The sequence below is a fragment of the Alternaria novae-zelandiae genome, assembly GCF_023758075.1.
Source record: "Alternaria novae-zelandiae strain BMP 2774 chromosome Unknown scaffold_2, whole genome shotgun sequence".
Lineage (NCBI taxonomy): Eukaryota > Fungi > Ascomycota > Dothideomycetes > Pleosporales > Pleosporaceae > Alternaria > Alternaria novae-zelandiae.
The window spans coordinates 333,708-357,608 of NW_026056962.1; the positions used below are offsets into that span (position 1 = coordinate 333,708).

At 52.0% G+C, this 23,901-nt stretch overlaps 8 protein-coding genes across 8 annotated transcripts; 5 read left to right on the forward strand and 3 right to left on the reverse strand.

The window, feature by feature from the left end:
* Positions 1-748: 748 nt before the first annotated feature.
* On the forward strand, positions 749-2,314 carry J4E88_001148 (uncharacterized protein; the record flags this gene model as incomplete). The annotated part of the gene is made up of 1 exon (XM_049394820.1): positions 749-2,314. The coding sequence occupies one exon, from the start codon at positions 749-751 to the stop codon at positions 2,312-2,314; it is 1,566 nt and encodes a 521-aa protein (XP_049258684.1).
* A 771-nt stretch (positions 2,315-3,085) lies between these two features.
* Positions 3,086-6,115, forward strand: J4E88_001149 (uncharacterized protein; the record flags this gene model as incomplete). Its single annotated transcript, XM_049394821.1, has 4 exons — positions 3,086-3,521; positions 3,581-3,722; positions 3,805-4,530; positions 5,020-6,115. The coding sequence occupies 4 exons, from the start codon at positions 3,086-3,088 to the stop codon at positions 6,113-6,115; spliced, it is 2,400 nt and encodes a 799-aa protein (XP_049258685.1).
* Positions 6,116-6,731: 616 nt separating this feature from the next.
* J4E88_001150 (uncharacterized protein) lies at positions 6,732-8,141 on the forward strand (the record flags this gene model as incomplete). The annotated part of the gene is made up of 1 exon (XM_049394822.1): positions 6,732-8,141. One exon carries the CDS (start codon positions 6,732-6,734, stop codon positions 8,139-8,141), a length of 1,410 nt encoding a protein of 469 aa, XP_049258686.1.
* A 237-nt stretch (positions 8,142-8,378) lies between these two features.
* J4E88_001151 (uncharacterized protein) lies at positions 8,379-9,232 on the reverse strand (the record flags this gene model as incomplete). The annotated part of the gene is made up of 5 exons (XM_049394823.1): positions 8,379-8,414; positions 8,469-8,848; positions 8,898-8,967; positions 9,054-9,149; positions 9,212-9,232. 5 exons carry the CDS (start codon positions 9,230-9,232, stop codon positions 8,379-8,381), a joined length of 603 nt encoding a protein of 200 aa, XP_049258687.1.
* Positions 9,233-9,575: 343 nt separating this feature from the next.
* J4E88_001152 (uncharacterized protein) lies at positions 9,576-15,602 on the forward strand (the record flags this gene model as incomplete). Its single annotated transcript, XM_049394824.1, has 2 exons — positions 9,576-9,951; positions 10,003-15,602. 2 exons carry the CDS (start codon positions 9,576-9,578, stop codon positions 15,600-15,602), a joined length of 5,976 nt encoding a protein of 1,991 aa, XP_049258688.1.
* Positions 15,603-16,854: 1,252 nt separating this feature from the next.
* Positions 16,855-17,898, reverse strand: J4E88_001153 (uncharacterized protein; the record flags this gene model as incomplete). Its single annotated transcript, XM_049394825.1, has 1 exon — positions 16,855-17,898. One exon carries the CDS (start codon positions 17,896-17,898, stop codon positions 16,855-16,857), a length of 1,044 nt encoding a protein of 347 aa, XP_049258689.1.
* A 1,106-nt stretch (positions 17,899-19,004) lies between these two features.
* J4E88_001154 (uncharacterized protein) lies at positions 19,005-19,892 on the reverse strand (the record flags this gene model as incomplete). Its single annotated transcript, XM_049394826.1, has 3 exons — positions 19,005-19,511; positions 19,628-19,727; positions 19,861-19,892. 3 exons carry the CDS (start codon positions 19,890-19,892, stop codon positions 19,005-19,007), a joined length of 639 nt encoding a protein of 212 aa, XP_049258690.1.
* Positions 19,893-21,419: 1,527 nt separating this feature from the next.
* J4E88_001155 (uncharacterized protein) lies at positions 21,420-23,640 on the forward strand (the record flags this gene model as incomplete). Its single annotated transcript, XM_049394827.1, has 8 exons — positions 21,420-21,652; positions 21,740-21,820; positions 21,881-22,168; positions 22,223-22,320; positions 22,384-22,601; positions 22,673-22,909; positions 22,972-23,533; positions 23,588-23,640. 8 exons carry the CDS (start codon positions 21,420-21,422, stop codon positions 23,638-23,640), a joined length of 1,770 nt encoding a protein of 589 aa, XP_049258691.1.
* Between the last annotated feature and the right edge of the window lie 261 nt (positions 23,641-23,901).

Consider the following 23,901-nt stretch of genomic DNA (forward strand, 5'->3'; position numbering starts at 1 on the left):
GGCCCGCTGAAACTGTGCTGACCATTGACTGCGCCATGAAGTCCAACTAAGCCATAGTCTAGGCACAGTGGCTTCATCCGCTGTGATCATGCGTTGCCGGGTTCCGATATTAGCAGAATAGGAACAGTCCATATGAGTTAGTGTCCTGTGGCACTTGGCTCCTCTGCGCGTTCTCTGGGGCGGAGCGAAAAACTGCGTAACTCGCGGCGGAGCTTGGAGTCCTGCGACGGAACTAACTGAAAAGCTACGCGCATAGCCATAGTGGCCAAAATGCGAAATCGATGTCAAGCCTCGCCGAGTGGTGGAGTACTCGTGCTAAGGATTACATCACAAAGATTACATGCGACGTTACTAAAAAGGCCCCGGTTGACTTGGCAGGCACCCCATCAGTTGATCCTTGTGGCGCCCCCGGTACTTCCGTCACGCTAGCGCTCATCACCATCATGTCACCCAACCAAGCGTTTCCTAACCGTCCGATACGTTCAGGCCCATCCTCGGCACCAGTAGTTGCCAAAATGAGATCGTGTAAACGATAATAGAAGATGCCGATAGCCGTCCAGGCGACCATGAGGATCTTCGGCCGCTCGGTCCGTAGCTATGGCTGGTGAATACTTCATCCAACATCTCGATACTCTTGTGTACCTATAGGTATCCGGCTCACTTCCACAGAGAGTTCCTTGTCCTTGTCCCGCTCGATTACCCGGCATTCTATTGTACACTCGTTTTTGCAAACCTTCACACACTCGTCATGTCTAGTCACACACGGCAAGATGCGCCGACCCCAGCGCCCTCATACCGCTCCACCCACGAGTCCAAATTGTTCGGACGCATAACCAAGATATGTTGTATCGGTGCAGGATATGTGGGAGGACCGACTTCGGCAGTCATGGCGAACGCCAATCCCGACATCCAGGTGACGGTGGTCGATTATGACAGCAAGCGCATTGCTGCATGGCAATCTGAAGAACTCCCCATCTACGAACCCGGCCTTATGGATGTGGTTAAGCCAGCCCGCGACGGCATCCCCAACAAGCGAACGCCAAACCTCTTTTTCTCAACAGATGTTGACCGCGGCATTGCCGAAGCCGAACTCATCCTCTTGAGCGTCAATACCCCCACCAAGACATTGGGTCAGGGTGCCGGACATGCAAGTGAACTCTCCTATTTGGAGTCTGCTGTGCGGAAGATTGGTGCTGTTGCTACAGACAACAAGATCATCGTGGAGAAGAGTACTGTGCCATGCCGGGCGGCAGATACGCTGCGAGATGTTCTGAGAGCAACGAGTAGACCTGGCGTCGAGTTTGAGATCCTATCAAACCCTGAGTTCTTGGCCGAAGGAACCGCTATCCAAAATCTCTCGAACCCTGATCGCGTTCTCATCGGCTCTCTCAAGACTCCCCATGGGTTGGCGGCTGCACGAGCTCTTTCTCAGATCTACTCAGCTTGGGTCAGCCCAGATCGCATCATCACGATCAACTTGTTTAGCTCCGAACTGGCCAAGCTAGCTGCAAATGCACTGCTCGCTCAGCGGATCAGCAGTGTCAATGCACTGGGTGCCATGTGTGAGGCAGTAGGCGCCGACATCGATGAGGTGTCCTATGCCGTTGGATTGGACAAGCGCATTGGGTCTCGAATGCTCAAGGCGTCGGTCGGCTTTGGTGGCTCCTGCTTCCGCAAAGACATCTTGTCCCTTGCATACATCGCAGAGTCCCTGAACCTGTTTGAGGTCGCCGCTTACTGGCGATCAGTAGTCGACATAAACGAGTACCAGAAGGACCGATTTACCCGCCGCATAGTGCGATGCTTGTACAATTCGCTTTCGAACAAGACGCTTGCTATCCTTGGCTTTGCATACAAGAAGGACACAGGAGACACTCGCGAGTCAGCAGCTATCACAGTCGTCAACAACCTACTCGCTGAAGGTGCCAACGTCAGGATCTACGACCCACAAGTCAAGGAATCGCAAATACTGCACGATATCGAGAGCAGTAACCCGAGTCCACAGAGCATCAAAGGCAGACTCACAGTCTGCTCCTCGACTTACGACGCGTGTACCGACGCCGACGCCGTGGTCATATTGACGGAGTGGGACGAGTTCAGCAACAAGCAGCCTACGAGAAGCGGGCACGTTCGCGGCGACTCAGTACACAACGGTGATGTGGATACAATGCGCAAAGAGATATCATGGAAGCGCGTTTCGCAGGTCATGCGCCGTCCAATGTACGTCTTTGATGGACGTAACGTCGTCGATCCTGTGCCTCTCGAAGCTCTGGGTTTCCGGTACGAAGGTGTTGGTAAATCGAGGGGGTTGTAATCGGTCTGAATGTTTCAATGTCGAGATATCCAATTTGCTTATTTACTTAATGAGGTATAGAGTCAGTACCCAGGTTCGGCGTTGGTCAGCTGCCGTTGCAGCAATAGACGGTAGGATAGTAGCTCTACCTAGGTATTACTCAGCTTGCTATTCCGATACAGATCCTTTAGGATGTTCTCTCTCACGTCGTTTCAACTGGTTGACTTCTTCGACCGTGGCAGTAGTTTGGTAGTGCTGCGAACGTCGTTGGTGATGGGGCAAGGTTGTACGCGTCAACTGGTGAGATGTTGCCCCACCTCGCATCCATCGTGTTTTGGGTTAGCGCTGTACCTGGACCCCTCCAGGGCTGGACGCGCGCGCCCCCGGGGCCGCGCCTGGCACCTGGGCAGGCGCCTTCCAGCCCAACACGCTTCGCACTTCTCCAAGGGATCAATCCTGCCCCATGAGCACTGTAGCACGACTATCACAACATTCTGACTCTCGAATGCAAAGATCAATTCAGTCTCAGATTCCGGCATGCTCACTTCGAATTCGGCTCTTGCCTCGCATCGCACACGTTTCGTGGCGCTTCTGCTGTACGCGCCTTCGGCGAATGACTTTTGCAGTAACCCATGTCAATGCATCACAAGTCGTCACAGCCTTGCTGCGCCGCACGCCTGCATAAATCGAGTCCTGCCTGTTCGCAGACCCCGCGATGAATTTCTCGTCGTTGGGTGCTCCTTGCTTAGAATCTTTGTCTTCAGTTAGTCTTCCCGTCTTACCCGCAACGCCATGGCGGAACTCGCAGCTGTTGGAGTCGCTGCCAGCATAATCCAGGTTGTCGACATCAGCGTTAGGGTGATTGAGCGTCTCAACGAATATCGCAAGAAAGGGGACAGTCTTCCGGACGCTTTCAAACATGTCAGCACACGGCTACCGATATTCGTTCTTGCACTGAGAACTACCAACTCAAAGATCGAAGACATGACAGATGACGCGAGGAGGGCAATGAAGCCAGCAATAGAAGAATGCTTCAATCAGATCAGAAACTTGGAGATGATCATCGATAAGGTCTTGTTCAAACCGGGTGATAGAGGGACTACGCGAGGATGGAAATCCGTCGCGAGTGTGAGATACGACGGCGACGTGAAGGAACTGGACAAAGTCATACGAAGATACATGGAGGCAATGCATTATGGGCTTTCGAGTGCGACACAACATCTGGAGAGTATGTCTGTAATACTTTCGAGCTTCATCGCGAAAACTTGGCTAATGTCTGCGTCGTAGATAAGAAACTGCCACCGAAACCAATGAGTACATGCCCATTCGAACGAGAAGCAGACTTCGTAGAGCGTGATGTGATCAGCGATGTCATGATACGGTGTCAACCTGGCTCAAGGTTGGCTTTGATAGGCATTGGCGGCGCTGGGTACGTGCTCCGATTGTCGCGGCTGATGATCAGCCCGCGAAATGGGACTCTAACACTGCTCGCTTACTTACCCTTGTTACAGTAAGTCTCGGATAGCTATTGAGTACAGTTATCGCATACGACAAGCCTCGCCAGATACTTGGGTATTTTGGGTAACGTTCGATACGCCAAATGCTGTCGCTCAAGATTTTCGCAAAATAGCGAAGGCGGTCGGTCTTCCAGGTTGGGACGAAAAGGCGGCAGACATCTTTGGCATGGTCCGAGATTGGCTCCGAGATGAGTCCAATGGACCGTGGACGATGATATTGGACAACGTTGACTCCGTTGACCTTCTTACTGCAACCACACCGAAAGCCGCATCCAGTATGAGTATGGACGACGTTTCAGTCATGCCGGAAATCCGCGATTTTATAGTCACTTCGGCTAGAGGATCCGTTCTCGTTACGTCGAGGAATGCCGAGGCAGCACAAATGGTTACCGGGAATTGTGCCTACCACATTGACGTAGAAGAGATGAACGAGAATGAGGCAATCACACTACTCAAGAGAAAGCTCAGTAGCAAGGTCATCCATACTGAGGCCGAAGCTGCCGAACTGGTTAAGACGGTCGACTTTATGCCATTAGCCATATCTCAAATCGCGACAAACATCAGCATGAACTATCCAAGGCTTACGGTGTCGAAAGCGACCGAGAAGATCCGCGAACCAAGTGAGGAGACGGCGCAATTATTGGAGACAAGTGCTCACGAAACGAGTCGCAACGCACGGAGGACAAATTCGATCGTCAAAACTTGGCACCTGTCATTCCAGTATGTTAGCCGGACACACCCTTCAGCTGCAAGGCTTCTTTCGCTGATGTGTTTGTTCGATCGACAGGGCATTCCGGAGACGCTTCTCACCGGTCAATACGGCGAGGAAGTCATAGCCGCAGCCACCCCACTTCAGCCCCACCTCAGTTGGTGGAAGCGAATCAGACGACGGCGGTCGCATCTCATACGGCGCAGGCGTGCGGCTGAGAAAAAGGCAACGGGCACTATAACATTCAATGCCTCTTCCTTTGACGAGGACTGGAAAGTCCTTACGAATTTTGCACTCATCAAAACGAACTTGGATGGATGCCATTTTAACATGCATCGGCTAGTGCAATACACTACCAGAAGGTGGCTGGACCTCAACAGACAGCTGCGAGCCTGGACACAGAGATATATCACCATCATCAGAGACCGCTTCCCAAATCCTGAACATGAAAATTGGAAGATCTGCCAGTATCTTTTCCCACATGCTCAGCAAGCCGCCAGATATCGCCCAGACAGCAAGACAGAGCTTCTGATGTGGGGACCGCTCATCCAGATGGTGTCACGATTTGCTTACATTATGGGAGACTACACGGCAGCGGAAGATTTGGGTCGTAAGGCACTAGCGGCACTCGAAGAAGTCCAAGGACCGCATGGAGAAGACGTCCTTCGCGGTTTCCATCAGCTGGGCCTTGTGCTCAGCATTTTCAAGCGACACAACGAAGCAGAGGAGATGTTTCGAAAAGCGTATAGCGGAAGACTAGCTTCCCTGGGTCCCGACCATCTAGATACCCTAGACAGTGCGAACAATTTGGGGTCTCGATTGAACATGCAGAAGAAGTATGAGGAAGGAGAGGCCTTTCACATGCGCACCATTGAGGGATACGAGCGGGTTTACGGACCCACCAGCACAGAAACTCAGTCACTCATGGCCAGGCTTGCGCTCGTGTACATCAACAACGGGCGTTACGAACAGGCAACGGCGCTTCATCGAAGAGTTCACGGCATACAAGAAGAAGAATACGGCAAAGGAACCAACGATACCTGTCATGGTCTGCGCGCCTTAGGTGTTCTACTCAGCATGCAAGGCAAAACAGCTGAGGCTGAGAAGATACATCGTCAAGTTGTGCGGTTTCGATCGGACAAGCTGGGCCCCGAACACTACGAAACGATCACGAGTGTCAACTTTTTGTGCGAAGCGCTCGTCAAGCAAGGCAAGCTTGATGAAGCTGTAGCGCAATGGTGTGGTGTTGTTGGAATCTATACCGACCTCGATGAAAAGGCACGACAAGAAGCGTTGCAGAGCATGAACAGCCTCGCTGAGACGCTCCTTCGACAGGGTCAACTTGAAGAAGCAGAAACAGTCTCCCGTCGCCTGGTCACAGAGAGCGAGAAGCTCCTAGGGGCAGATGATGTCGAGACGCTTGTTGCCGTTCATACACTTGCAGACGTCTTCAAGAAACAAAAGCGATACAAGGATGCTCTGCCGTTGTACGCGCACGCTCATGTCGGCACTGAGAAGCGTTGTGGTGTCGATCATCCTGATACAAAAGAGTTTTTGGAGGATTTCAATCAAATGAAGAGGATTGTGCTCGTGTAGCGGCTCAAACACAGTTGGCTTTTGTGCACCGCTCAGCCCTGGAACTCTTTGACCGTTGCTTCGCGCGCAATCTTTATCGCACATCTTTCTTCGCCCTGTTGTCTCATCATGCCCTATTTGCATGTTAAGTGCATCGCCTACTTGCAGGCATACAGGTCGTACGAGATGCAGTGGTAATGCTTTGCTTCGTCATTCATAGCGGTTTCCTGTGGTTGTTTAGTCGACGTGAAGAGAATTCCATGAGAACGTTATATCCATCCTTCAATTGTACAGTCCTTTAATAGTTCTCGCAGAATCTTCATACCTGCGGGTAGTGGAGTTATGTATTGGAATAGACGTAGTTGTAAGAGCAGTGACGAAAGTCGAAGTGAATGTGACTTCAATCGAAGAAAAGTCCCACAGTAGAAGCGGATCAAGAACCCATGGACCTTGCACCTGACCTTAGCACACCTGTCCCCAAGCTTTTGGAATATAACAACAACACTACCAAGCGCCGGAAAAGACATCGTCGCAACTGCACTGCTCGGAAGCTCGAATACCAGGATTCGCTTTTCAACTTCGTCACTTTTCGGCCATCAAGCGCACATCTACCTCAGTCGCGCGACCCCACAGGCTCATGGCGACATCGCTACAAAAGGTCGAACCCAAAGCCTCCGCGCTCTTATTGCCGTACGAGATCGAACTCTACAAACGCTGGCGCCAGTCCGCCTTTGATATCGCCATCGAAGACGATGACGACATCCTCCTGCCCACCGCATTTGAGTACATGGATTTCGTAGAGTGGCGCGCCAGACAATGCGAAAAGCTCGATGGGACTCCAGAAGCGGAGAAAAAGTCGCCAGATCCAAGATTCGCGGGATACGCACTGGCGGAGCGATGTGGACACCCGCTACACCCCGGAGATCCACGTCCAGATGCTCAACGGCAACAGGAGAATGGGGACGAGGAAGAAGGCGAGGAGCATGAGGATATCGCATGGTGTTCAATGTGCGCATTGCAGATTCATCTCAAACTGCTTGGCGAGCTCTGGGACAAGTGGCTGGACTCTGGTGGCCCATGGCGCCTCTTGCGTCCCGGCTCGACAGTGGAGGGCTTCCACAGTAGCAAGCGAGCGTACTATAAGCGAAAGACCGACTTGATCAACGATGTTGATAGCTTGGAGGACATCGCGCGTTTGGAAGCTGCCTGGGAGGCTGCGCATCCTGCTGCGGACGTTGAGGTCGTGCATCCCTACAGCGCTAGAACAGCAGTGGATGTATACGCGAAGGGTGTTCAATTTCCTGCACGCTTAGCAAACGCCGATGACAGTGCTTTACGAACTCCAGCATCTAAGAGCAAGAAGAAGCGCCTTTCGTATTCCCCAGACACACCAGAGGATACCCGTCATCGCTCAAGTGCCTTCTTTGCCAGAAAGTGCATAGCCTATGATGCAAATTCCCAGTATCGTTGTCCTGACGATGAAGGATGGGCCGAAACCTCGTTCATGAGCAGCTGGGAGTACAATGTACGACAGTGTCGCACACTGCTTTGCGATAAAGACCCTTCCCAACAAGATCCTTCCCAACCGACTGTTGTCTATCGCGAAGTCACCGATGACGTGTCAAAGGACAACCTCATCAAGGGTATCGAAGAATGGCTCGGCAAGATGGAGGATGACTGGAAGCAGCCCTGGATCGATTCCTTGCTTAACACAACCGACATCTTCGTTGTCTGGAATGACTCATCCTTCGATGATGCATGCGACAACGACTTCAACAACTGGGACAGGGTCGAAACACTTGTAGGAACCAGCCTGGAGACCCATGCGCGACTGATTGGTGATATCAGAGAGGAAGATTTGGAAACAGAGCAGGGCCAGTCGAGCGCTGATGCCCAACCACTTGAAGGAGAAGACGTTGAAGACTTTTTCGACCAAGACTCTCTCGCGTCTGAGTCTGACTCGGATTCTGACGACGAGTCCGAACTTTCTGATCCTATGGATTTAGAACACGAAGAGACCGACGTGGATGTTGAGATTGCGGGCTAAGAACATAAATCCAGTCACGCAACATCGGAGGAAGCCTTTGGAAGTCCAGATTGCCGGCTTGACTAGGTGTCTGAAGATCAAGGCTGAGTTTCAACAGCAGAGAGTGATATTGGGATGTGCAAAATTTGTTCTCCACATGACTTGTAAAGAGTATGCGGGATTGTATGTATCAAGTACGGAAACCAGGTATAAACGCCCGAAGAGAGATGAATCAGCCAGCAAAGCGAACCCGTTAATTTACATGACGATGCAGCACGAGTTTTGCTTCTTGGCCTGGTATATGAATTAGTAAATGGCAGGATTGTTCCGCATATAGCTCTAACATACCTGTGTATAGAACATCTTACTCTGTGCGCTCAATCCGTCACTCTTCTGCACCAGGTTGTCAATCTTCTCGCCTCGCTCTAGAACACTCTCGATGGTCTTGTGCAGGACAATCTTGGTCTCGTCTAGCTCCTTCTGAATCTTCATGATGCTGTCCGCCTGCTGTGGGTCCTGGTACTTTTGAATGTAATCCTTCAGCTCAGGGAACGACATGTTCGGGCTGTCCTTCGTGGCGGACGAGTATGCGGACTTGGGGTATTTGGATACGAATTCGTCGAGGACTTTGGAGAGTAGCTGATGTGCGACGAGCTTAGGGTATTCGAAATCGGTGATGATGATGCCGCAAACGCCTTCGGAGCGTCCGTATGCGTGGAAGATGTAGTCTGCGCGTGCTGTTAGGCGAGCAGAGGTTGCACATATCAGATGGCATACCTTTCTCCTCCACATCTTGTCTTTGCCCAGGCTTTGTCCGTTCGGCAACCTGTCCCGCGAAGAACGACATCTAGGTACCCTATCAGCTCGACTGTCTTTCCCACCCTGTTATCGTCCCAGGCGATCTGCTTGGCCTGGAACGTTGTCGTCACGTACGAACTCGCTGATGCTTCCTCGTGTGAATCGGCCGTAAGAGCTGAGCTCGCGCTCGCACGTCAGCTCCACCGTGGGTTTCGTCTCATTCTTCCAAACCTGCATGCGATGCGTGTCAGCGACCTGTGGCGGCGTCATGAAGGCGGTGAGAGAGTACTTACGCCGATATAGACGACCTTCATGTTGGCGATTTGATATAAAGGGTGTAGGTAGTTGTAAGTGTAGAGTGAGAGACCAAAGTGAAGGCAGTAGGTATGGGTCTTGCGACTATCCGGTCTCGAAAGAGGTGCCTGCGACAGGCCCGTGGTAGCGCATCATGCGTCGGTACCGCCAGCGAGCGCGCTCCTGATTATGTCATGCCGCTAATGCGCGGGGGCGGGGCAGGTCCAGCCGAATCCAGGACACTCACCCATCATCGATTCTGCCAAGCCTGACGCAGAGGCAATCACGCTTTCCATCGTGAAGAGCGCTCCAACGAGCGCACCTGAATCACATCGACCGCCAACGTTCAGACAAGCCGTAATAATGTCGCCCGCTGTCGAGGATGCCCAGGCGCAATGGCTCGAGCAGCTCGACGCCATGCGCAAAGCCATCGCCGAACTCAATCTCCCTGCCGATACGGAGAAGGCGCCAGCCTACGGAGACGACCTCGATTTCGATGATGATGACTTCTCTGGAACTGTCAGCGGCGAAGATATCTGGGACATCATCAGCGACGAGTATGAAGAAGAGTTCAGCAGTGATCACCTCGACCAATTTCCCGATGGCCAAGTTGGTGGCGAGGCTTACAGCCAGCAATGGCTCGCCGAAAAATGCTCTTCAGTAGCCCAAAATGGTTCCGGTCTAGATTCTGGAGCGTTGAAGGAGCAGATCACCGCGATCCTGTCAAGTGACAGCAATGGTGAGGCTTTATGCCAATACTCGATATCTGCAGCATACTGACTATGAATAGACGAAGAACTACAGATGATGCTCGCAGACATTGTTGGCTACGGGGAGTTGGACCTTGTGGCCGAGCTCATATTCCATCGCAAGGACATCATGCGATCCTTGCATAACCCTACTCCCGCTCAAAGCAATGGTGCCATGGGCCGTTTACAGACCCGAGCCGAACGCGAAGAAGCGTTGCGCCGGGCGGATTGGGAGCACAAGACCGCCGCGTTGGCACCTTCTATGGACCGAACAGGGCCCCAGTATCCCCACGTTTATCGGACTCACGAAGCCGGCAACAAGCTCTCGGCTTATGGCAAGAAGTACGCGCTACCTCCGGATACTGAGCATCGCGACAACAACCTGTATGAAGAATATGAAATCCCCGCAGTCCCGGTAGGTACTGTCGGCGTCGGCCGAAGGCTTCTCGAGATCCAGGAATTGGACGGCCTCTGTCAGCGTACCTTCAAAGGCTACAAATCCCTCAATCGCATGCAGAGTCTGGTCTACCCAGTCGCTTACAAAACCAGTGAGAACATGCTGATCTGCGCACCTACCGGTGCTGGTAAAACAGATGCCGCCATGCTCACCATTCTTAATACCGTAGCCAAGAATGTTGTGCCGAACCCCATCGACGAGCCTGAGGCGACGGACTTTACAGTCATGATGGAAGACTTCAAGATCATCTATGTCGCGCCCATGAAAGCGCTCGCTGCTGAAGTCACAGACAAGCTTGGAAAGCGCCTAGCGTGGTTGGGTATCAAGGCTCGCGAACTGACTGGTGATATGCACCTTACCAAAGCCGAAATTTTGGACACCCAGATTATAGTTACTACGCCAGAAAAGTGGGACGTGGTAACGCGAAAAAGCACTGGAGACACTGAGCTGGTACAGAAAGTACGTCTGCTCATTATCGATGAGGTTCACATGCTTCACGACGAGCGCGGCGCTGTATTGGAAAGCTTGGTAGCGCGTACTCAGCGACAAGTGGAGAGTACACAATCACTCATCCGGATTGTCGGTCTCTCAGCGACCTTGCCCAACTATGTCGACGTAGCCGACTTTCTCCGAGTCAACAAGATGGCCGGTCTGTTCTACTTTGACGCTTCATTCCGTCCTGTACCTTTGGAGCAGCACTTCATCGGCGCCAAGGGCAAGCCAGGCACTGCGAAGTCACGTGAGAACGTGGAGAGAGTGGCCTATGACAAGGTCGTCGAAATGCTCAAACGGGGCCACCAGATCATGGTCTTTGTGCATTCGAGGAAAGACACCGTCAAAACAGCTAGGCGATTATACGACATGGCTATGGAAGAACAGTGTACCGATCTATTCGATCCGCAGGACCATCCTCGTTATGAAAATGCTGTACGCGATATGAAGCAGTCAAAGGGCCGAGAATTACGCGAGCTACTTGGAAAGGGCATGGGTACTCACCATGCCGGAATGCCTCGTTCTGACAGAAACCTGATCGAGCGCCTTTTCGCTGAGGGCGTTCTAAGAGTGCTCTGCTGTACAGCGACATTGGCTTGGGGTGTCAATTTACCCGCGGCAGCCGTCCTCATCAAGGGCACCCAAGTTTACAATGCACAAGAAGGTAAGTTTACCGACTTGGGCATCTTGGATGTTCTGCAAATTTTTGGTCGTGCCGGTCGACCCCAATTCCAGGATACGGGTATTGGCTTCATTTGTACGACACACGACAGGCTGGATCACTACATGCGCGCCGTAACTGAGCAACAGCCTATCGAATCCAGGTTTTCCGCAAAGCTCATAGACAATCTCAATGCCGAGATATCGCTTGGTACAGTGACTACGGTCTCTGAAGCTGTGACTTGGCTCGGTTACTCTTACCTCTTTGTACGGATGCAGAAGAGCCCGCTGATGTATGGCATTGAATGGAATGAGATACGCGACGACCCACAGCTTGTCGGGAGACGTCGCAAGCTTATCATCGATGCCGCACGAATCTTGCAGAGAAGTCAAATGATCATCTTCAACGAGACCACAGAAGATCTGCGAGCGAAAGATGTCGGGCGTATTGCGAGCCAGTACTACGTCCAGCAATCAAGTATAGAAATCTTCAACACAATGATGCGACCTCGTAGCACAGACGCGGATGCTCTGGCTATGGTCAGCATGAGTGGCGAGTTCGACCAGGTACAATCACGCGAATCCGAGGAGAAGGAGCTTTCGGCACTCAAAGAAGAAGGGCATGTCATCACACAAGTTAAGGATGGGTATGCTACTTCGCATGGAAAGACAAACTATCTTCTCCAAGCTCACATCTCGCGAGCACGACTGGAAGATTTCACCCTGGTTTCAGACACGAACTATGTGACCCAGAATGCAGCACGTATCGCGCGTGCGCTATTCATGATTGCGCTTAATAGGCGCTGGGGTTACCAGTGTCAGGTACTGCTAAGTCTTTGCCAATCTATCGAACATCGATGCTGGTCTTTCCAGCACCCACTGCATCAATATGATTTGCCGCAGCCAGTCTTGCGCGCGCTCGATCACAAATATCCGTCGATACAAACCCTGCGCGAAATGGATGCAACCGAGATCGGAGACCTGGTACATAACAAGAAGATGGGTGGCGTCATCTCAAAGCTCATGAACAACTTCCCGACCTTGAGCATTGAATCTGAGATCGCTCCGCTCAACAGAGATGTGCTCCGCATCCAGCTGTTCCTCACGCCCGACTTTGTCTGGAACGATCGTCACCATGGTACTTCCGAATCATTCTGGATCTGGGTCGAGAACTCGGAAACATCTGAGATTTACCATCACGAGTTTTTCATCCTGTCGCGCCGAAAGCTCTACGATGATCACGAACTGAACTTCACGATCCCACTTTCTGATCCTTTGCCTACGCAAGTATACGTTCGCGCCTTATCTGATCGATGGTTAGGCGCCGAGACTGTCCACCCCATATCCTTCCAACATCTCATTCGGCCGGACACAGAGAGTGTCTATACCGACCTGTTGAATCTTCAGCCTTTGCCGATCGCTGCTTTGAAGAACCCACTGTTGGAGGAAGTCTACGCGCAGCGCTTCCAGTACTTCAACCCTATGCAATCGCAGATCTTCCATTGCCTTTACCACACACCTGCCAATGTCTTGCTTGGATCACCGACAGGTAGTGGCAAGACCGTTGCTGCGGAGCTCGCAATGTGGTGGGCGTTTCGTGAGAAACCCGGCTCGAAGGTCGTATACATCGCCCCTATGAAAGCACTTGTTCGCGAGCGAGTTCAGGATTGGGGCAAGCGTCTAGCTGGGCCAATGGGCCTCAAGCTTGTTGAGTTGACTGGTGACAACACTCCGGACACACGCACAATTCGGGATGCCGATATTATCATTACGACGCCTGAGAAATGGGACGGTATCAGTCGTAGCTGGCAGACTCGTGGATACGTTCGTCAAGTCAGCCTGGTCATCATCGACGAAATCCACCTACTGGGCGGTGACCGTGGCCCAATTCTGGAGATCATTGTCTCTCGTATGAACTATATCGCATCACAGAAGAAGGACGGTTCCATCCGACTACTTGGCATGTCAACTGCTTGCGCCAATGCTTCTGATCTCGGAAACTGGCTTGGTGTCAAAGAGGGCTTGTTTAACTTCCGCCACTCTGTGCGTCCAGTACCGCTGGAAATCTTTATCGATGGCTTCCCGGAGCAGCGTGGCTTTTGTCCTCTCATGCAATCAATGAACCGGCCTACCTTCCTTGCCATCAAAGCTCATTCACCGGAAAAGCCAGTCATCGTTTTCGTAGCCTCGCGCCGACAGACACGTCTAACGGCTCGTGATCTGATCAACTTTTGCGGCATGGAAGACAACCCAAGGCGCTTCCTACGTATGTCGGAAGACGATTTAGCACTCAATCTCGACTGGGTAAAGGATGACTCGCTGCGCGAGGCACTAAGCTTTGGTATAGGCTTGCATCACGCCGGTCTTGTCGAGACTGATCGATCACTCTCAGAAGAGCTCTTCGCGAACAACAAGATTCAAATCCTAGTCGCTACCAGTACGCTTGCATGGGGCGTGAACCTGCCAGCTCATCTTGTCGTCGTCAAGGGTACACAATTCTTTGACGCAAAAACGGAAGGGTACAAAGATATGGATCTCACAGATGTGCTGCAGATGTTGGGTCGTGCTGGACGTCCTCAATTCGATGATTCAGGCATCGCGCGTATCTTTACGCAAGACGCAAAGAAAGAGTTCTACAAGCATTTCTTGCATACTGGATTTCCCGTCGAATCATCACTGCACAAGGTGCTGGACAACCATTTGGGCGCCGAAATCTCTGCTGGTACCATTGCTACGAAACAAGACGCGCTAGATTACCTGACTTGGACGTTCTTCTTCCGTCGTCTGCATAAGAACCCGTCCTTCTACGGCCTAGAGATCTCTGCAGAAGAGCACAACACAATTGCTGCACAGTCGCTGGCAAATGACTACATGGTTGAGCTAGTGGAGACTTCCCTCAGCGAACTGGACGAGTCTTCTTGCGCTATCGTTGAGCCAACGGGCGAAGTTGATCCAACACCACTCGGCAAGATTATGAGCTACTACTACCTCAGCCACAAAACGATCCGCTACCTTGTAAAGAATGTCAAGCGCAACGCAACCTTCGCGGATGCTCTGGCATGGATCTCTCACGCCACCGAATACGATGAGCTGCCTGTTCGCCACAACGAAGACCTCATCAACGCCGAGCTTTCAAAGGCCCTTCCCATCCCGGCAGATGACTTTGGTCTACCCTTGTGGGATCCGCATGTCAAATCCTTTTTGCTTCTACAAGCCCACTTCTCGCGCATCGACTTACCAATTTCTGATTATGTCGGCGATCTGAACAGTGTGTTGGATCAGAGTATCCGTATTGTACAGGCCTCGATTGATGTACTCACTGAACTGGGCTACCTCTCCTCGTGTGAGACAATGATCGCAATCCTTCAGGCTATCAAGTCAGCGCGCTGGCCAACTGATGGGCCATTATCAATCTTCCCAGGCGTAGAAGTTGACAGCGAGAAGAAACGTCTCGAGCATCCTAAGGCCAGTCCAAAGGATCTCATCGAGACTACCACTGCATCGCCCGCCGTGCTCGAACGTGCAGCCAAGTTTGCTGGCGTCGCACACACTGGCATCAAGCGTTTCATCGAGCCGGTATCACGTCTGCCAGTACTGAAGCTTGATCTAGGCAATGTCAACGCACTTGCCTTGGACTTTAGAATCTCACGCCAGAACCCGGCCAAAATGCAACAAGGCGGCATACGCATCTTTGCTCCACGCTACCCAAAGCCGCAGACGGAGGGCTTCTTCGCCATTGTATCGTACTCTAGTACGGATGAGATTATCGCCCTGAAGCGCGTCAACTGGCCTGATCCAAATAAGAACAGTGGCCGTGGACGTGGTGGACGCGGCTCAAGTGCGCCTGGTGGTGCACAGTCCAGGTTACAAGCTTCGACTAAGGTCTCATTGCCCCCTGAAGCACAAGGCAAGAAGGTGAGTATCAGCGTCCTTAGTGATTCATATCCAGGCATGAAGTGGAAGATCGAGGGGGTAGATGTGCCTGAAGCGCCTGTTGTAGATGCATATGGAAAAGGGAAAGAGAAGGCGTAGTAAAGCAGATATAGTGATAATCCTGTTTAGTGCAAATCAGGATTACTGTAGAGGCATGGATAAAGTGTCTCAATGCATAATTCAAAGAAGTAGATATTGAACTACTTCGTCATCCTCCTCCTTGTCTATTCTGTCGCGATCTGCCTTGTAGTCTCTAACATCAACATGCTGCTGCCCTAAGAGCGTACACCCTTCCCTATACGCTCTCTCATACAAACGTCTCGCGTCCCCTCTCTTCCCAGCCTTCTCCATAACAAACCCCAACGTCCAAACGCTCTCCACCGTCGCCTGCTGTAGCCTGCTCAAAACTCTCTCTCTTGCCTCCAAGGTCTGCCGCGCCACTCTCTCCGCTTCCTGTACTGCGCGAGAAGTGCCCTGACATGCAAGGCTGTACGCGAACTCATTAGAGATCTGCATCACCTCTTCATGTTCTTCTGGGAATATCTCTCTATAGCTAGCTAGCGCACGTCGAAATAAAGGCTCCGCTTTCTTGTAGTCGTGCTGAGCGACCAGCGCTCTTGCGAATCTGACCAGGGTCTCGGACAGTCTTTTGTTGTTATGGGAAAGCGTCTTCTCTGTGTACGCGAGCGCTTCTTTGAGGTACCTTGTGGCTTTCTTAGGGTGCGTGTCGAGGTGCAGGCTTAGACCGATGAGTGCGAGAGCGTCGTACCAGTCGTCGTCGTGGACATCGGGAGGTGTGTTGCGATTACAGAAGGCTGCGTACCATCCTTTGTAGGCATCGTGATACTGATCTGCTCTCAGGGCATAGAAGGCGAGCTCGTTGCAGCAGCTCTGTACGTCAAAGCCGAGAGCGCCAAATGCAGACATCACGAGTGAGGCCATGGTGTTGGATTGGATGTGCCGACGCGATGTCGCGGTGATGAAGGGATGCGTGGGATTGACTTGCAATGATGCTTTGAGGATGAAGAGAAAAGAGTCATGGAGATGGATCAGGCGTGTCAGAATAATGAATTATTGTCATTGACGATGATGAGTGTCTTTCCGATCACTCACATGTGTGCTATCAAGTCCGCCGCTGCTCTTCACGTCCGCGCCGCGCGACATCTGCCAGCCTTTGTTGGAGACCTGTTTGTATGCTTTGCCTCTCTATCCTCCTCCCCGACACAGTCCTTCGTGCCTCTACTTCTTATCTTGGGTATATGTACATGATTCGTAGCGATCGCTTCGTGTGAGGCTGTCTTTGGGTGGCCGCGTAGCGATGAGTGTATGAGGTAGATCGCTGTGGATCAGCTCAGTCGTCGCCAAAGACGATGAAGCTCGCTTCTTCCTCAATCTTGAAGTATGCGCAGTCACTGTCACTGAATTCGCTTTCGCAGTCAGAGTTGTCCTCGTCAGAGTCAACATCTTCCCAGTCACTGTCTCCATCATCCTCCTCGATCTCGCAGGTTGAGTCAAGGACGGCTTGTGACTCCTCTGCCTCAGACCACGAAGTAATGTTGCTTGACTCGTCTGTTGAGCCGACATGGTGTATCTTTCCGTGAGAGTAGTCTTCCGAATCCTCTGAGACATCATCTTCTTGTTCCCCTTCCTCAACAACTGTGTGTTTCCCAGGCTCGTAGCGCGGCGATCGCCTATGGAAGTACGGATTGGGTCGTCCGGGCTCGAAATCGGTGTCCGGGGCAAAGACAACTGCAGCCTGTTTGTTCGATCGCGGTCGCTTTTCTAAGCAACCCGTAGTCTCTGACCAGTATAGCTCCACGGCCTTCGCTGCGGTTCGCACGTCTTCGTGCGCGACCTCTGGATGCTGCGCAGACCATGAAGCTTCTTCTTCGGCCATGAGCTCAAGTCTCGATAGCTCCTTGAGTGTGCCGATCTTCCCCTTGCACCAGGCGCTGTAAACGGTGTGTTGGTGTTCTGAGCTGGTGAGTGTACAAGATGGCGCGCAACCGCCTGCGCTTTCGAGAGCCTCTGACAATACATTCATGTATCTGATGTGCAGGTCGATGATACAGACGGGACATCGTGATTGTAGCTGGCCGGCTGCTACAGGGTGCATAGGATGCTGACATATCGATGCGACTGGCGATTCGAAGGAGGATGACGTTTCCGAAGAACGTCCGTGGGTAATGTGACCGGAGATGTCGTCAAATGGGTCTGAGAAGTATCCAGAGTCTTGTCGTTTCAACCACTGGTGGAAGTCTTCATATTCGCGTGCTGTGGGGATGTAGCCTTGCTCAGCTGGCCTAGTATTCGTGTGCAGACACTGCCATCGCTTGTACTGCTTCAGCTCGCGGGGCGGCATGATGACGCTCGCGGGTATCTTGGTGCAAGCCATGGTGGCGTTGTGTGTTGCGTGGTAAGGGCAGGTCAGTGACGTGCAGGTAGAGAGCAGGACTTGTGGTGCCGTAGACGTGTCGCGGGGCGATGGAGATTGACTGCTGTTGCTGTGTATGCTAGGAGTGTTCACAGTCTCGTCCGACAGATGTAGTGCGTGTCCAGGTGGTCCCTGAGGAAAGTCACGGGTGCAGCACTACCACGGTTGAGCGGTTCGTTTGCGGGGAATGTGACCGCTGGTACCAGGGAAACTCTCGGTTGCGCAGATGTCTTTTGGACGAGCCTCTGTTCGTTCACTGCTGCAAGCACGGTCGTGATGTTTGTGCGCGCGCTGTGAAGGGTGGAGGCGAAGATTGTTTCGGATCGGTTGGACGTCCTTTGTCACAAGTCGCAACTTGTGAGCGCGACTGTCTCTGCGTTTCCGCTTGAAACGCTCCCTCAAAGTCTGACGTCTACGCCAGGAGGCTATAGGTGTATAGAGATGTTCGGAGTGGCAGTGTCGCGCTCAGACGCGGTGACCAGTGCGGACGTCGTCGCCCAACTTCGCGATCTTGGGGAGATTGGAGTACCAGAAAAAAGCCATGATTCTCGGGCAGATATAATCCATTCCTGTCGCTTTGCTGGGTGGAGTGGAAATTTCGCGATGTGTCGCGCGGGGGTTGCCGTCGACTTGGGCCGGCGTCGGGTGCGGATGTGGGGGAGGGCGGCTGCTGTGAAGACGAAGGCGGGGCAGACGCGTCTGCTATGAATGACTTGTGAGGCGGCTCTCTGCTGGGCTTCACTGTCGATCGCGAGTAATATCGCGTCTTCAGTGTGGGTAGGGGCGTAGGGGCGTGTGGGTGTGAAAGGGTCAGCTTTCGTGGGCTGGGCTCGACACTATCGAATGGACGGTGCGGGCGTTTCGTCATGACCCCCTGACTCATTTGGTTCGCGCTAGTGCAGATTAGCGCATCATCCTGTCGCGGAGCCCCTCAGCCACACATACGCCACACCACCTCTCACTTCCTCACGAATGACTTGACCGCCAGACAAGATATAACTACCTAGGTATGGGATTCGCATACGAAACTACCGCAACAACGCCTATGGTATCAAATATCTCTAGGTCTAGCTCAGCGGCCTCGCAGCCCTCGCCATGAAGCACTGAATCTGGCCCACCTCCTCGCTTGGTAGCTCAATCTCGAAGTTTCCCTGCAGCACCTCAAAGCGGAAACCGACCAACCCAGCCTCCCGCATCATCGATGCCATGTCACTTTCCTTCTGTTGCGTATGTTTCGCTTTGCCTGTCTCTTGCACAGCTTCGCTTACAACGTAGCTGTACAGATCCTGAATGAGAAGGACGCCTCCAGGCTTCAGCCTCTGCCCTAAGAGCCGGAGAGCGTCCTTTGCAGAGGGAAAATGGTGCAAAGCTGCGCCGACTGTGATGAGGTCGAAATTGCTATACTCTTCGCTGTCGAGCGAAGAAGGCTCGATCGGGTCTGACAGCAAGTTGCCGACCGTGCCTGCAATATTTTCGCGTCTAAGGCCGAACGTGTCTATGTTGTTGATGTACTTCTCAATCATGGTACGAGATACATCAACTGCGTGTATGGAAGATACGTATGGTCCGAATATCTGATTTACGATCAACGAGGGACCTGCGTATTGTACGCAAGTGTACGAACTTTGCTCTGCAGGGAGGTACGAAGTCAGTATATGTCTCACATGCACTTCGTACAGCTAGAACTTACCATGAACCCGGGCCCGCACGCATAGTCCAGCATGTGCACTGCCTTGCCCGTTTCTGTGCCACCCGGAGGCTTAGCCCAGTCGATGCCTACAAAAGCGATCCTATCGACAAGTACACGAGCAATCTGTTGACGGCTGGCCTTGTTTATTGGGCGCTCTTCAAACCAGTCTGACACCTGCCTGACACGCTTTTAGCTGATGCAGTACTGCAGCGTCTGCGGATGGTACAACTCACCCTGTGTCTTTCTCGTGGTGTGGAGCTGACATATTGCTCAAAGGTCTCGCGTCGCAACGTGATGCTGCGCCTTGCTGTGTGCTCTGCGAAGCGTACTTATACAGGTCATATTCCACTGATTGCTCCATGAGCACCCCATTGGATTTGCACTGGTTTGCAATAAGTCTCCGGCTTCATAGTCGTCGGCGACTTTCAGAAGCACGCTCGGATACATGATGCCCTTAATGAGGCTACAGAAAAACATCCGGATAGAGACACAGCCTACTGTTGGAGCCTCGCTCCTCCTGTAACTGCTCTTATGTCCCACATTCCTTATTGTATCCGCTTTGGTGCGCAAATAATGTCGTACGTTGCTGATAGCATCCAAGTTGACAGGGTGAGCATCGCCAGGTCGGCTCTCCACCAGACGATCAAATCACACATGCTGTGCACCAACCGGTGAGCCAGGTTTACCATTAAGTCACCACACCTCGTGGAACTCAAGCCTACCACGATGAGCTCAGCCCGAAATATGGTTCGAACGCGCAGCGCGGACTTTCCGAACAGCCGCAAAGTTGTGTATCTGGGTACGTACACCTTCCCAACCAGTCACAGCGGCCTTCATATTAGTAATTGGGCCTTCGCATATTGGCTTCCTCGGTGAGATTCATAGCGTCGCACATCGGTTGAGTGCATACTCCTCTACCCACTGCTACAATGCGACACCAGGTTCTGGAGGTTGGTTTGCGGGGTTACCGGACGCTCCCGCACAACGCTGCAATCTAGACGAAGACCTCGCCGTCTGACCCACCACACCTGTATAACGAACGAACGATTTTGTCTCCTTCAGCTGACATATTCTCGGCTTTTCCGGGCCAAGCGAGATGGTATGGAGCATGACTGGACCCAGCAAATCACGAACCTAATATTAGTCCTGCTTTCAGCCCGACCCTAGTCCAGGGCTGAACTTTGGCTTCTACCGAAAGCCACAACGCTACATCTCCGACGAGAAGGTTATGTTCTCGCAATCGAAACAGATGGGCGGATGTATCATGCGATACAGGTCCGTCGTGAGAGCAATACTGTACAACTCTTTTCTTGTTGGATCTTTTGGGCTATGGAGTGCTTAGGGTAGACATATAGCGGCTGAATAGAATGAAATGCTCGGCTCCATTCCCATCACTATGCGCGCGATCGAACCACAACTAGCATTCAACGAATGATGATGTGTTCGTTGAATGAACTGTGGATGCGATGGTGCTGACAGCAAGCCTCACGAACCCCAATTGGTCCTTGTCATGACTAGGTACATGCTAATTGCTAACTGTTGTGCTTACTGTTGTGCGGTAGACATGCCCTAACCTAAGTCCGGATGATCCACAACCCAGAAGCACTCAGGCGCGCTCAGGTATGCATGCTACCCTGTCCTTACCCGTCAGCACTTCTCTTGCATTTCCTGAAGGCGCAGCTGCATTTGGGTCATGTCTCTTGCCCACCCGGGCAAGCTCAAAGCTAGTGAGCTCGCTGTTCCCTCAAGATTCCGATCCACCCTTCATACCTAGTACCTTCTATCAGGCAAAATGGATCGACGTGAAGAATATCGCGAGGACATGAGCAGTCCCCGAAGCTATGCCGATAGCCAGTGGAGCCCACCTTCGCACTTCCAGGAACACAATCAGATATACCCAGTCGATGGTTCTTCACAACCCTACTCCAACTCGAACACCTCGCCAGCAGTCTCACCCCCACTACCATATGAACAAGAGTACCATCAGTCTCCACAGCCGCAGAACTATGAGGCATACAAAGAAGGGTAAGTCTGATCTCTCCCATTGTCTTTTCCAATGTAATCATCACACCGCACGGCCGCTTCTTGGCCCATAATCTAACGCTATAGCAGGTATTCGACAGAGAAAGAGACTCCGTATAGCACACTCGACCCAATAGGCACGCCTACTCCAGACTTCTCCGGACCTCAAGTGTATGTGCCCTGTACTAACTACTTGTGATACACACACTGACTTCATCCACGAATGTGCAGAGTGCCCGGCCAGTTCAGTCACTACCCTCATGGAGGCCGACCAATGTCACCTTCATCGCATGGAGGCACTACCATCACGTCTCCAAACATCCGGCCCTACGGTTTCAAAGAGCATGTCGACTCGTATGAGAGTTATCATGAACCTGCCCATCCAGTGCCACCAAAAGACGATCGAAGATGTGGCATGAAGAAGCGCACTTTCTTCATCCTCATTGGTCTCGGTGTTCTTGCACTCATCGGTCTTGGCTTGGGACTCGGTCTGGGTTTGGGTCTAAGGAAGAAGGAGTCGTAAGTTTCAACAAGTGTACTTCTTCATGCACTCCTTATTCTAACGCAACGCAGACATAAGGACATTGTTCATCCTTTCTGTCGCGATAACCCAGAATCATGCATCGGCGGTTCTCTCAACGCCGAGTATATGTCGAAAAAGGGTGTATTCAGTGAGTACATATCTGTAAGGTGAATGTGAAATGCACACTAACCTTGTATCTACTTCCTCCCAGACGGCACTGGTATCGCTCTAGCTGGAGAGTCGTGGAATAAAGGCCAACGACGAATCTTCACGCTCTACTTCCAGCATCATACAGGCGACATCCGATTCATGCAATATACCACAGATAGGCAATGGATTGGTGGAACCAAAGCTCAGACTGTGGCCAGTGATGCAAAGGACGCATCGCCCATATCCGCGGTCGCGTTCGCCATCAATGAAACCCAATTTGTGAGTACTCTGAAACTGACTTTGACCCCTTCTTAGTCTTCTTCTCGAGTAGATGTACTAACTACGAGTAGTTCCACATCTTCTACATTGACAAGAACAACACAGTCAAGCAACTGACGCAAACCAACGTCACCGACATCTGGGAGCCCGGACCACTCAGCGACCTCAACCTCAAAGCATTCGACTCGCCGACCACTGGGCTGCAGGCGTGCTGGAAGGGTGACTTCTATGGTGACACTGACTTTACAGAATTCCCCACCGCTTCTGGTCTAAATAACACAGTCCCATTTACAGGACGAAAGGGCATGGTAAGTTCCATGTTTGTAGAGTTACTTGAGTTGATACGCTGACACCATCATCATTACAACAGAACATCTGGTACGCCATCGACGAATCGACGTTTCAGCAATATGCTTGGTACAGTGGCCAAGCGGAGGAAACCTGGATCGCGACCGATAAATGGTCTGGTTTCAATGGCCACGGCGGCGTCGGCTGCTACAGCTGGGGTGCTGGCTCCACATCCTACGCCATGCTGAACAACAAGGACAACGACGTCGAGTTCTGGTGGAAAGACACGAATGAAAACCTGACGTCCACAGAAACCCATCCCATCAACTCGTGGCAAAACGCCACCATGGGCACCATACAGGACGTGTATCCCATCACGTCGCTGGGCTACACAACATACTTTTACGCACAAATGGCGGATCGAAGTATCAGAGGATACAACGTTACGTACCAAGCCGAGAACACGACGTTCCTCGCAAACGAGACGTTTGCTATTACTAATCCCGCCGGCCCAGTACTTGGGCTTGGGGGTACACATCTCACTGTCACTGCATTTGCTGAGAAGCGTGGGGAGGAGACGGTGTGGGACAGCCTGTATGTCTTTTATCAGACGGAAGGCGATGATATTACGGCTTTCACGCGAGGTATGCTGGGCTTCCCTCCTGATTCAATGCTGTAGTCATACTAATACATCTTAGGATTGGAAGGCGGTGAGTGGAATCAGGGACCCTTGCAGATTCCCGATGAATAGGTATGGAATGGGAGAGCAGGATTGATGACTTTCGCTTCATGTCAGATTACTGGGGTTTTCATTATCGCAGTCACTGCGACGGCTAGTCCTGGGCGTTTGCGCTGGGTACCGGCTGGTACAAACATTCTATATCATGATTTTACGAGCTTCACGACAGAGCGTCCGTGGTCTCTGGGGTTTCCCCTTTGGAAATGTCGTCCCATTATGCAAGTCGTTTCCATTATCCATGTACACAGTACTGTGAGCCCACAGAAGGACGCG